Below are 12,698 nucleotides of genomic sequence, written 5' to 3' on the forward strand. Positions count from 1 at the left end.
ATTGTAGCATCATAATTGCTGCCCCAGGCACACGCTGGACAGGAGACTTGAACCAGGGAGAAACCCTGACAGCGCCATCTTCCCATGGCTGCCCCGCCACGTGGCGTTACATGCAGGGACAGTTCGCCATGAGAGAGTGCGCCGCCGCACTCTCATATTTACAAGGGTCAAGAAGTGAAATTAATTGCTGGCCTGTGTAGAGTGCGTCAAAAGAACCAAAGACTTGTTGATCCAAACCAAAGCTTTTATTAACTAAAAGACTGGAGCATATCATAAGTAGGTCGACTAGTCCAGAATGACCTGGTCTGGGTAGGAGCAATTCTTTAAGACCTGCCAGTAGATGTGGCTACACTCTCAGCCAATCACAGACATCCTACACTACAATCTGTACATATACACATTGGTAATTGAATCTGTACTATCACAGGCTGTGAGAAAATAGACAATAGACAATAGACAATAGACAATAGGAGCTGGAGTAGGCCCTGCGGCCCGTCGAGCCAGCACCGCCATTTTACAGATCATGGCTGATCACTACCATCAGTACCCCTTTCCAGCCTTATCCCCATAACCCTTAACTCCTTTGCCCACTAGAGTCTTAACTAACTCTCTTTTGAACATAATCAGCGAATCTGCCTCTACCACCCTCTGTGGCAGAGCATTCCACAGATTCACACTTCTCTGGGTAAAAAAATGTTTTCTCATCTCCATCCTAAAGGGCCTACCCTGTATTCTTAAACTATGCCCTCTAGTCCTCGTCTCCCCCATCATTGGGAACAAGTAATCCGACTTCACCCTGTCTATTCCCCCTGATAATTTTGTAGACCTCAATCATGTCCCCCCTCATCCTTCTAAACTCCATCGGATACAAGTCCAGGTTTTCTAGCCTTTCAGCATATGTCAACCCCGCCATCCCTGGAACTAACCTTGTAAATCTGCGCTGCACACCCTCTATAGCTAGTATGTCCTTCCTCAAAATTGGAGACCAGAACTGGACGCAATACTCCAGGTGGGGTCTCACCAGGGCCCTGTACAACTGCAGAAGGGCGTCTCTGTTCCTATACTCCAATCCCCTCTTTATGAAAGCCAACATGCTATTAGCCTTCTTCACAGCTTTCTGAACCTGCATGCTAGTCTTCAGTGACCGGTGAACAAGTACTCCCAGATCCATTTGCTCCTCCCCACTCCCTAGCTTGTCTCCATTTAAATAATACTCAGCTTTCCTATTATTGCCCCCAAAATGGATAACCTCACATTTGCTTACATTGAACGTCATCTTCCATTCAGCAGCCCACTCCACCAACCTGTCCAAGTCCCTCTTCATTTTCCTGACATCCTCCTCACACCCCACACTGCCACCCAGTTTCGTGTCATCTGCAAATTTGCTCAAATTATTTATAATCCCCTCATCCAAATCATTTACATAAATTACAAACAACTGAGGACCCAATACCGATCCCTGTGGCATTCCATGAGTAAGTATGATGGACATTAGAGAAAAGAGAGAATTCTTTATCACTAGGATGGAGAAATCGCCAAACATCTATAATACCAGACTGCAGCATAAATTAGTTAGTAAATATAGTGGCCTTATTTAAGGTAACAGTTTTGGGAGATGAACGGTCAAGCACAGGGTCTAGTCAACAGTTTAAATTGCCTCCTACAATCAAAGAATATAAATTTAAATCCAGTAAAAGAAAGAAGAGATGTTGGGGTCAATAATATTAAAAAAAAACAAACCATTTATTATAACATTTGCCAGACAGAATCAAAAAAGCGATAACATTTTGTTTGATAAATGGAACAGATTGTTCAATCAAAATTTGTCAATCAAAATTGAAAGGTGGAGACTTAATCTTTTGGCTTGATCCAGTACATGACCGTTCAGCTCATAAGATCGCTAATTTAAATAAGTCAAGTATACTTATAAATTCTTTTATGTTACAATCCAGTGTTATTGATGTATGGATATTTCTTCAACCAGATGATAAAGAATTCTCTTTTTTTCTAAGGTCCACCCTAAATATTTTCGTATTTATTCCTTAAGGTGGCCCCCATTTCACAATTTTTTGACCTTAATTAGTCATGTGAAGTCACAGTGGTCCTCTCTTTCAGTGATATTAATTGGGCATGTTAATATTGTCGAGATAAATATTCTTCTTAAATTCTTATATTTTTTTCAAGCTATATCTGTTTTTGTTTCCAAATTCTTTTTTGATTCTTTGGACTCTATCATAACTTATTTTATATGGAAGCCTAAATGTCCCTGGCTCAAAAACACTTACCCTTCAAAATACTAAAAAAAATGGGGGCTTAGCATTATCTAACTTAAGGTTTCATTATTGGGCAGCTAATGTTAGATATATGACTTTTTGGACTCATCACAAGGAAAATTTAGGTGCTGCTAGATGGATTAATTTAGAAATCAAATCTACCAAAAAATATCCTCTTCTTTCGATACTTGGAGCACCTTAACCTTTTTTGGCCTCTAAACTAACTGATAATTTTGTTGTTAGACATACATTGAGGATCTGGTTTCAATTTAGGAAACATTTTCAATACCATAGTTTCTTACTAATTAGTCCTATTTTAGGTAATTCTTTCTCTTAACTCTTGTTTCAAGAGATTGGATTTACTGTAGAAATTCCCAACACTTCTCTTCGAGGAATGCCAGCTCCTCTCATTGACAGGTGTAACAAAAATATGTTTGAATGTGTTCCTTCTTCTGTTCTCATTCAACAATAGGAGGTATAAGGACAACAGGAGAAACTATGCATATGTTAAGGATGAGGAAAAAAAACCTACTTGATTGTAATTATACAAAGGTTATATAAAACTATTCATCAAATGCTTCACGAGTACAGAATCAAAATACTTATCAGTATTATCAGCAAAATACTTTGCTTCTCATCTCGCTCCCTCTGTCTCTCTGTCTCTCTGTCTGTCTGTCTGTCTGTCTGTCTCTCTCTCTCTCTCTCTCTCTCTCTATTGCTTTTATGAAAGGATTTTAAGTTTTATGAAAAAATCGTGGAAGAGCAATAAAGCAGTAACCATTATAGAGCCAGTGGACTTATCAGCACTCATCCAGTGGGGCCATCACAGTGAGGCAGGTGGGACTGTCAGCATGCAGCCGGTGGGCTTGTCAGCATGCAGCTGGTGAGGCTGTCAGTGTGCAGCTGGTGGGGCCATCACAGGGAGGCCAGTGGAGCTGTCAGTGCACAGTTGGTGGAGCTGTCATAGGGCGGCTGGTGGGACTGTCAACGTGTGGCTGGTGCAGCTGCCAGCATACAGCCGGTGGAGCTGTCACAAAGTGCCTGGTGGAAACTGTCAGCGCACGGCCAGTGGGGCAGTCAGCACACAGCCGGTGGAGCTGTCACAAGGTGGCTGGCGGAATTGTCAGTGCGCAGCCAACTGAGCTGTCAGCACACAGCTGCTGGGGATTTCACAGAGTGGTCGGTGGGACTGTCAGCGAGCAGCTGGTGGGGTTGTCAGTGAGCGGCTGGTGGACTCTCACAGGGGAGCCGGTGGGACTGTCACAGGGCAGCCAGTGGGGCCATCGCAGGGCGGGCAGTGAGGCCATCACAGGACTGCCAGTGGCAGCTGGTGGGGCTGTCAAAATTCACTGTCTTCTCAATTCTGGTAAGTGAAACTACACCGTACATACATTATTTCTACTTTATATAGGCTGTATATTTATCTTATCATTCCTGCTTTTACTCCAGTATATGTTAGGGTTGTTTTAGGCTTTATGTCTTATTTGGTATGATTGGGTAGGTTAATTTTTGGGTCTGGAACACTCAAAATATTTTCCCATAGGAATCAATGCTAATCACTTCTCTTTATGCCATTTTGGCTAACAAAAAATTACATAGGATCATTTTAATTTTATGAAACTGGGTTTATTTCAGCTGATTAGTTGGGCTTCAATGAATATATGAAAAAGACTAGTGATTTATGTCACCCTGTTAACCTTAACTGATATTCAGGCCAAACTCAGAAAATAGATGCAGGTGAAACCACCTACAAAGGCACCTCTGGGACAAACAGCCTTACAGTACAGGCCCTTCAGCCAACAGTGTTGTGCCAACCTGTGTAAACCTACTCCACCATCAATCTAACACTAGCCAATTTGACATCATACACCCATTTGTCTTACATCCATGCCCCTGTTCAAGAATCATTTTTAATCTCTCTGTTGTACCTGCCTTCACCAACACCCATCGCGCTGCGTTCCAAGCACCCACCACCCTTTGTTTAAAAATACTTGTCTCTAACATCTCACCTAAATGTTCCTCCAGTCACCTTGAACAGATGTCCTCTGGAATTGGTCACTGCCATCCAAGGAGAAAGGCGCTGGTTGTACACCCTGTCTATACCTTTCCTAATCATATATGGAAATCTGACAACCAGCGTTTTATTTCTTTAGGCATTTGTTTGAGCAACCTTGGGAGTCCGATAACATCACACACTCACAATCATATATAAAGGTTACACAGCCACAATGTAGGCACCACCGACAGGATGAAGATTCTTGTTGCTCTCAGCTTTCCGCTGACGGTCGTCAGCGCCGAAGTCCTTTCACGATGCCAAGTCGTTCATGCCATCAAGAATTCAAAGTTGATAGACTTCACTGTTCGCTTCTCCTGTTCTGTCTCCTGGATTTTTGCAATTAGATGGAAGGCAAAGACAATGTTTTGTTTAAATGTGACATTGTCCTGAATTGGCACTGGGTTTTATGTCTGTTTTTGGTTGCTCTTGCAAGTGAGTAGAAGGATAGCTAGCTGGAAAATACAACATGTAAATAGTGGTGGGATGGTGTGTTCAGCTTGGAGTTTGTATCCCATCTTATATTCTCCACACGTACCCCAACTCCTGGATTCCACCACTCATCTAGGTTCTGAAGATAATCTATGGCCAAGTCATTGGGTACATTTAAGGAAAAGACTGAAAGGTACTTGCTTAGCCAGGGTTATGGAGAGAAGGCCGGGCTGTTGGGCTGTAGAAAAATGGATCAGCTCATGATGAAATGGCAGGGCAGGCACAATGGGCTGAAGAGCCTATTTCTGTTCCCTTGGCTTCTGGTCACTTGGTAAAGAAACTGAGCAATCAGCCATTTCTGGGATGTAGGAGGAAACCAGGGCACCAATGGCAAAGCCACTTTGTCACAGGTAGCAAGAGTGAACTCCACACAGACAGCACCTGAGCTCAAGGTTGAACCTGGGTCTCTGGAGTTGTAATGTAGTGACTACTTGTTGTTCCATCTTGTTGCCCACACTGAAGACTGTGGACCCACCAAGTAACCGAGTATGAGTAGATGTAATCCAACAACTGAATCTTCCAATATTTTTGGATTCATTTTCAGATTTCTCATATCTAGTATACAATCTTTAGGAAGGGCAGGAATTGCTTTGGCCCTGATAGAGTCAACGAGCACAGATAAAGTCCTTTGAGGCCACCATGTTTATGCCGACATTTGTGTCTCTGTCTGTGGAATAGAGTGCCAAAGGTGCTCTGTGATTAGTAAGGGATTACTTAAGGAAGTACCTGAGAGGAAAATAAATGGTTGAGATACATTGGTCTCTACTATTCCCATTTCCCAGCATTTGTCCTGCAGCTTTCTATACCTTGACAATTCGAGTAATTGTCCGATACTAATTGTTGAAGGCCCACATGAAACAATCTCCGGGGAAATCCAAAGGAAGTCACCGAGCAAATATAGGCTGTTCCAGCCCCCAGATTGATCGCCTCAGTTGAGCTGAGTGTCAGTGTGTGATGCCAATATCCTGCTTCCTGGCTGAGGTCCAGCTTTTGTCATTTTGTTCATCTTTCAAAACTAAGTTTTTACAGCCGGGTGTGAAAGAGTCCACCCTCGACTTGATGTAAAACATACAATAATTTCCCATCTACTTCCTGCGCTTTAATCAAATGTTTTTGTTTAAATTCCAAGGGTTTTCATGACTTCTCACGAGAGTAACTATAACATGCTTGCCATCAATTACCAGAGTGACAGCAATGGAAAGATCTGGTCAATAGACTATGGAATCTTCCAGATCAACAGTAAATGGTGGTGTGTTGATACGATGTTTCCATCTGGAGCCAACGGCTGCAATACGAACTGTAACTGTAAGTAACATTATTAATATAGACCATTGAAAAGTGGAGCTCAGGAGCAGGCCATTTGGCCCATGATGCCAGCGCCAAACACGATGCCAAAATAAAGTCCCTGCTGCTTGCACATCAGAATCGGAACTTATCGTCATAAGCAGGTGTTACAAAATGTATTGTTTTGCAGCAGTTTTACAGGTGCAAGAATTGCTAGAAGGTACATCTGTAAAAATAATTAATTAATGACAAAGAATAGAATAAAGTGAGGTGGGGTCTGTGGTTCATTGTCCATTCAGAAATCTGATGGTGGAGGGGAAGAAGCTGTTTTTGTACCATTGGGTGTTTATCTTCAGACTCAGCTACATCCTTCCTGATGGTAGCAGCGAGAAGAGGGTATTGTTTGGATTGTGAGGGTCCTTGATGGTAGAGGCACAATCCATGTCCCTCTGTTCCCTGCACGTTCATATGGCTATCTGGAAACATCTTAACCACTAAATTTTAGACTACAGAGAAATGAGAAGTTAAAGGATCTGTGAAAGGAAATAAGAGATCAGCCATGCTAATGAAAGCCAGGACAGACACAAGGGGCTGAATGTATTTGTCTTTCTCTTACTGCTCCAGCAGCTGTAAAATGATTGAGTTGATGGTGTTTCAGATAGCGTCACTTCCTCTCCTTCCTTCTCCATTACCTTCTTCTGGGAGCATTTCCGTGAACATTCATGTTTTCCCACCTGCCGCGGTGAATTTGGACCCCAATACCACTTGTGCTGTTCCCTATACAACGTAGAACATTACAGCACACAATGGGCCCTTCAGTCATTTAGCCATGCTGACCCATATAAATCTACCAAACAACAACCTAATTTGTCCCTATCTCACACCCATAACCCACTGCTTTTTCTCACATTCATGTGCCTAATAGTCTTTGAATGTCCCTATTGTACCAGGCTGCACCACCACAACTGGCACAATTTCAATCCCTGGTAGAAAAACAAGGTACACCTTGCCACATTTTTTTATATGTGGGAATGTAGTCATTTTAAGTCCTGTGATGTGGGAGAAGGCAAGACCATAAGCAGCAATTCACTTTCTATCTGAGGTGCGTTCTGACACTCGGTTGGAAGAACAATGTTATTCCGAAACTTTCTCACTCATATTTGAACACAGTCAGAGGTAGGTTTGTTGACTATTTTCTTGTTTCTTTCATTCCCACAGCTTTCCTAACTAATAACGCTGACTTACAACCTTCCATCGATTGCGCTGCAATCATAGTGCGACAACAAGGAATGCAGGCCTGGTATGTAGAAACCTCCATCTCCTGTCTCTCCTTTTATTTGCTTTGATTAAAATGAATTAGGATTCAATCAAATCACAAACGGAGTATTCTAAAGAGATTTAGTAAAACACGAAAGTCGCCAGGTGCTGGGGTTGAAGTACAAACACAATGCTGGAGAGACTCAGCAGGTCATGTACTATCCCACCAAGAACACCCATAAATAGGAGGAGGAGCAACACCAAATTTAGCATCTGGGCCCTCTCCAACTGGATGGCTTTAACATCAATTTCTCCATTTTCTGCTAGCTTGTTACCTGTTGTCCATCTCTTCTCCATCCTTCTGTCTTCTGTCCTCCAGTTCTCCATCCCCTTCGTTCTCCCTTTCACAGTGACATCCCCCTTCCACCTGTTCACTGTTGTGCCCTCCCTCCCTTATCCAACTTTTATTTCCCTCCTATCGAACTGTGCTCCTCCCCTTCACCTTCCCCTTATCCACCATTTTGTTTGAGTGCCTGTCCACATTTTGTTCATTCCTTGTTGAAGGGCTCAGGCCTGAAATGTTGGTTATGTATCTCTATCTTTGATCTGCAAAGTACATTGTATGACCTGCTGAGATTCTCCAGCACTGTTTTTTTTTTAACTATTATTCTAAAGAGATTGTTCCAGCAAAGTGTGTTTTACAGAGATATTGAAGATATTGATAATGGGTGAGAATTAGACTGAGTGACAGATTGTACTGCAGGATATTGTTCATTAAATAGTAAATGAATGGGAACTGTTAGGCTATGGCAGGGAGACATGCATTAAATGTTACTTTAAAAGAATATCTGTTACACAATGTTTTGGAGGCAGCAGATTATTACACACTCTATCAGAGTCAGTGGGGAATTATACCTATTGAGTTTAAATTTAAATTTAGACATACAGCATGTAATAGTCTTTTTCAGCCCACTAGCCTGTGCTACCCAAGTACAACCATTTGACCTATAACCCCCATACATTTTTAAAAAGAGAGAGAAAACTGGAGCTCCCAAGGGAAATCCATTCAGACATGGGAGAACGTACAAATGCAGGATGCAAACCTGGGTCGCTGGTGCTGTAACAGCGTTACACTATCTGTGTTGCCCAGCATTCCTGTATTTTAGTGTATCCCAGAGAGAGAGAAAACTGTTAATGATGGTTTTATCAATGAGCAGTCAGGAGGAGGTAACATCAGTGCTTTCAAATAGTCAACAATAAAACCATTTGTTTGATTCTTCTACATCTGTGATTGTCTCTCGTGTTCTATGCTCTGCTTTGTAGGACAAGTTGGGTCAACAACTGTAAGGGAAAATGGATTGCCTATTATTCGTGGTGCGTGTAACAAAGGTGGATATCATTAGACTGGCAAATCCCGTGCACTTTGGTAACACAAAGAAGATGGATTTCAAACAGTGATCCTGTCTTGCCGAGTTATTTCATTGTCAACTGGTTTAGGTTCAACTGGAAAAATATACATCAATAAAAGTCGGAAGTCAAGTGCTTTATTCTTGTTGACCAATCCATTTATAAAATCTGGGTCGATTACTGGAAATTGAAAGATGAAACTTTATAAAGCATATTCTTTTTATATGGGTAGTAAAGGGATGGGTGACCTTAAATTACAAGGTGTCATAAAAGCAGTAGGAAAAAACATTACACGATGGAAGAATAATGAAAGGACAAGATGTTCTTTGAGCAAACATATAAGAAGATTAAATTAGCATTAATACATTATCTTTAAAGGAAATTAATAATATAATTATGGTTAATGTAAACTCGTAAAAACAATGATTGGAGAAAATGGATTATATTATATTATTTTATTGTCTTGTACTCATTCACAGAATGTAATAATACACAAAATTTGTCAACTTTCGCCTGCCTGAAGGCCACACAAAGAGGCGATGCTTCCATTGTGCTGCACCTCCAACAGTAAGAGAAAGGGAAGCAAAAGAGGTCTTTCAGAGACACTGAGTGTCCATAGATTTACCTCCAATGTTCCCTCGGCGTATTCAGCCGCATAGACTGCTGTTCAATCCATTGAGGAACCCAAACTCTCAGATACGAGTCTCTGATACAGTCTAGAAGCTTACAGCAGCTGTGGCCCCTACGAGAACCCATCTTGCTCTCGCAACACCCTCGAATCCTGTCCCAATAATTGGATCCCATGAGCCAGTCTACAGCAGCCTGTAGCCGCTGTTGGACCTTCAGCTGCTGGGCACCTCACTGGTCCACTAGCATTGTTTTGTTCCCTGTAGGATCATCTTCCCTGGCTTCTCTTCCTCAGCCAAGGGTTGTTACTCCTGCCTGGTGCCCTGCACTGTCCCTCTGATCCCTTGAAGTCTCCAACCCCTTATGATTCCATGCCAAACATGGACTCCACATTTTTGGGTAAAATAACACTAGGCCCTTTAACCAGGCTGCTTACCATTTTATTTTTTTTTAATCATATTTCTTGAAGTAACGGGCTGTGGGCAAATACATGAGGCAAAGGTAGTGAACAAAGACTTTTTGAGGTGACTTCACCTGAAGAGTTGATCTCCCAGCCTGGAAGTGAGTGAAAGATCAAACATACAGCTGTAACACTCAAATCAACTCCACTTTCCCATATTTGCCAAGTAACCTTTCATTTCCCTCACTGATCAGGAATTTTTGCCTTAAAAACATTTGTAGAATGTCGTTCTGACAATTTTGAGGGAGAAAGTTCAAAAAATTCATGACCCTCTCATTTTTTAAATCTTTTTCCCTCCCACCAGTAAGCATCTATGACCTTTTACCTGTTAACCCATGTTCCTCCCCCTTTCCCTTCCTCCCTCCCTCCCTCCTCTCTTTTTCCCCATACACCCCCACCGTTTTTATTGAGGTGCACCTGTTTTTTTCAATTCTCAACGAAGGGCACAGGCCCAAAACGTCGACTGACTTTACCTCCTCTGGATTCTGTGTGACCTGCTGAGTTTCTCCACCACCTTTGTGTATTGCACTCGATCCCAGCATCTGCAGAATTTCTTGATTAACTATATACTTACATTTCTAGCTGTCTTCGGCTTCTGCTCTAATACAGCAGTTTCATATGTTTCTTTTCACTCACGTACCACCTAATCCCTATTCCATAGGTGCTCTGCGATTAGTAATTTTCTTAACAGTATCATTGACCTGAAAACTCACTGCACCATCTGATTTTTTTACTTTCTCCTCCCAACATTACTTTTCCTATTTTACTTTTCCTGGCCATTACTTATCTTCCCTACCCTTTTCCCTATCACTCTGGTTCCCATACCCCTGCCAAATTAGTTTAAACCTTGCCCCACTGCTGTACCAAATATACTTGCCAAAATGTTGACACCTTTTGGATTTAGGTGCAACCCATCCCTCTTGTAAAGATCATGCCTTCTCCAAAAGAGATCCCAATGATCCAAGAAGCCAAATTCTTGCCCTGTACACCAGCACCTCAGCCACACGTTCATTTTCCTTATCCTTCCTTACATTCTTTTCATCACTTGCATTTGGAACAGGTAGTAATCCCGAGATCACCACCCTAGCGTTCCTGTCTTTCTGCTTTCATTCCAGCTCACTGTAATCCCTTTTCATTACCTCCTCCCTTTTCTTGTCAATGTCATTTGTACCCACATGTACCAAGACATCAGGCTGCTCTCCCTCTCCTCTCAGAATATTTTGGACCCAATTTGTGATATCTCATACCCTTGCACCAGGGAGGTAGCACACCATGCGGGTATACTTAACTGTCTGTACTCCTGACAATGGAGTCCCCAATAACTACTGCATTTCTCCTTTTCCTTTTCTTTTGCACCACTCTGCCAGGCTCATTGCCATTGACCTGGTGCCCGTGGCCATCTTCTGTCCAGTCATCTCCCTCAACAGAATCCAACACAACATAACTGTTGCTGAGTGGGATAGTCACTGGTGTGCTCTCCATTTTTCTCGCTTTTTTCTTTCCCCCCCCCCCCCCTGACGGTTTCCCACTTACCTGACAAGGGTTTTGGAGTATTTATCGCCCTGAAAGTTGAGTCAATTAACTCCTCACTCTCTCTTATAAGCCGCAGGTCATCAATCTGCAACTCCATATCCCTAATTCGCTCTCTTAGTAACTGCATCTTGGTACACCTGGTGCAGATGTGGCCATTTGGGAGGGTGGAGGTCACCCATTGTTCCCACATCTGACACCCAGTACAGAGCACCAACCCTACTGGCATGACTCTGAATACGAAGGCAAATAACTCAGCTTACCTTTTCTCCTTGCCTGCTTTCGCCAAAGCCTGATGAGCCAAAGCCAGGAAGTCTCACTCCTTCATGAGCCAAAGCCAGGAAGTCTCACTCCTTCATGAGCCAAAGCCAGGAAGTCTCACTCCTTCATGAGCCAAAGCCAGGAAGTCTCATTCCTTCACTGCTCCACTCACTGAGCCACTCCTCGCTGGCCGCTCCCTCCCCTTTCACTCCTTTTATTGGCCCCTTGACCAATTAACCCCATCACTTTCAGCAAGCTCCTCCTCCTCACAGCCCGACTCTCTCCAAGCTCCTCCTCCGACTCCCAGCTGAACCAAGTAGGCCCAAGCCCCGTTAAGTCCCCGACTTTAATAGCTTACCTTCTCCTCACTTTCAGCAAGCTCCTCCAACTCACAGCCCGACTCTCTCCAAGCTCCTCCTCCGACTCCCAGCTAAACCAAGTAGGCCCAAGCCCCGGTAAATTGTCAGATTCCAACCTAACTCAGCTCATTTGGTGTGGGGTAGCATAAAATTGGAGCATTCTCTAACAGAGGGACTTATTGATCGCTGCACAAAACAAAGAGGTATACTAATCATCGTAGTTAAAATCGTTCATCTTAAAACTCCTGATGATGCCTCCCTGAAACTGCGCATTCACCTTTCTTCCCATTATAAGCTTTATAATGTATGCCAGATGGTTATCACAGCAGGTTATCGGGAGATAAAAATCATTCCTCATACCAGAATGGAGGATCTGAAGAACAATCTTGATTTTAGCATAAATCAATTGCTAAGATTTTTTTTTTATTGGCTTAAGGGGTATGTGGGCATCACTGGCAATATTCATCCTTAATTGACACCAGCCATCCTAAGGATTCAATGGCATTGCTCTCATCACTTCTCTGACAATCTACACCCTGGGGTGGGGATGGAGGGTCTTCAATAATCGAAAGTCATCAAATTTATTGTCATCTGATTGCACAAATACAAACCGGTGAAGCAGCTTTCTTCAGTCCTCCGTGCAAAAAAAAACGCAGACACACGAAACCAGACATAACACACCTACAAAAAATACA

At 42.7% G+C, this 12,698-nt stretch overlaps 1 protein-coding gene across 1 annotated transcript; it reads left to right on the forward strand.

Annotated features, from left to right (window-relative positions):
- Positions 1-4,521: 4,521 nt before the first annotated feature.
- LOC138739971 (lysozyme C-1/C-2-like) lies at positions 4,522-8,901 on the forward strand. The gene is made up of 4 exons (XM_069892427.1): positions 4,522-4,616; positions 5,948-6,123; positions 7,321-7,402; positions 8,683-8,901. Exons 1-4 carry the CDS (start codon positions 4,522-4,524, stop codon positions 8,741-8,743), a joined length of 414 nt encoding a protein of 137 aa, XP_069748528.1. The 3' UTR covers positions 8,744-8,901.
- Positions 8,902-12,698: the final 3,797 nt, after the last annotated feature.

This window comes from Narcine bancroftii, chromosome 7 (genome assembly GCF_036971445.1).
Source record: "Narcine bancroftii isolate sNarBan1 chromosome 7, sNarBan1.hap1, whole genome shotgun sequence".
NCBI lineage: Eukaryota > Metazoa > Chordata > Chondrichthyes > Torpediniformes > Narcinidae > Narcine > Narcine bancroftii.

Excerpts from the sequence above, each read along its gene's own strand:
- LOC138739971 (XM_069892427.1), top strand. The coding sequence starts at position 4,522 with ATGAAGATTCTTGTTGCTCTCAGCTTTCCGCTGACGGTCGTCAGCGCC. Across the intron at positions 6,124-7,320 it reads CTGCAATACGAACTGTAACT|CTTTCCTAACTAATAACGCT; the intron begins GTAAGTAACATT and ends TCATTCCCACAG. Across the intron at positions 7,403-8,682 it reads CAACAAGGAATGCAGGCCTG|GACAAGTTGGGTCAACAACT; the intron begins GTATGTAGAAAC and ends TCTGCTTTGTAG.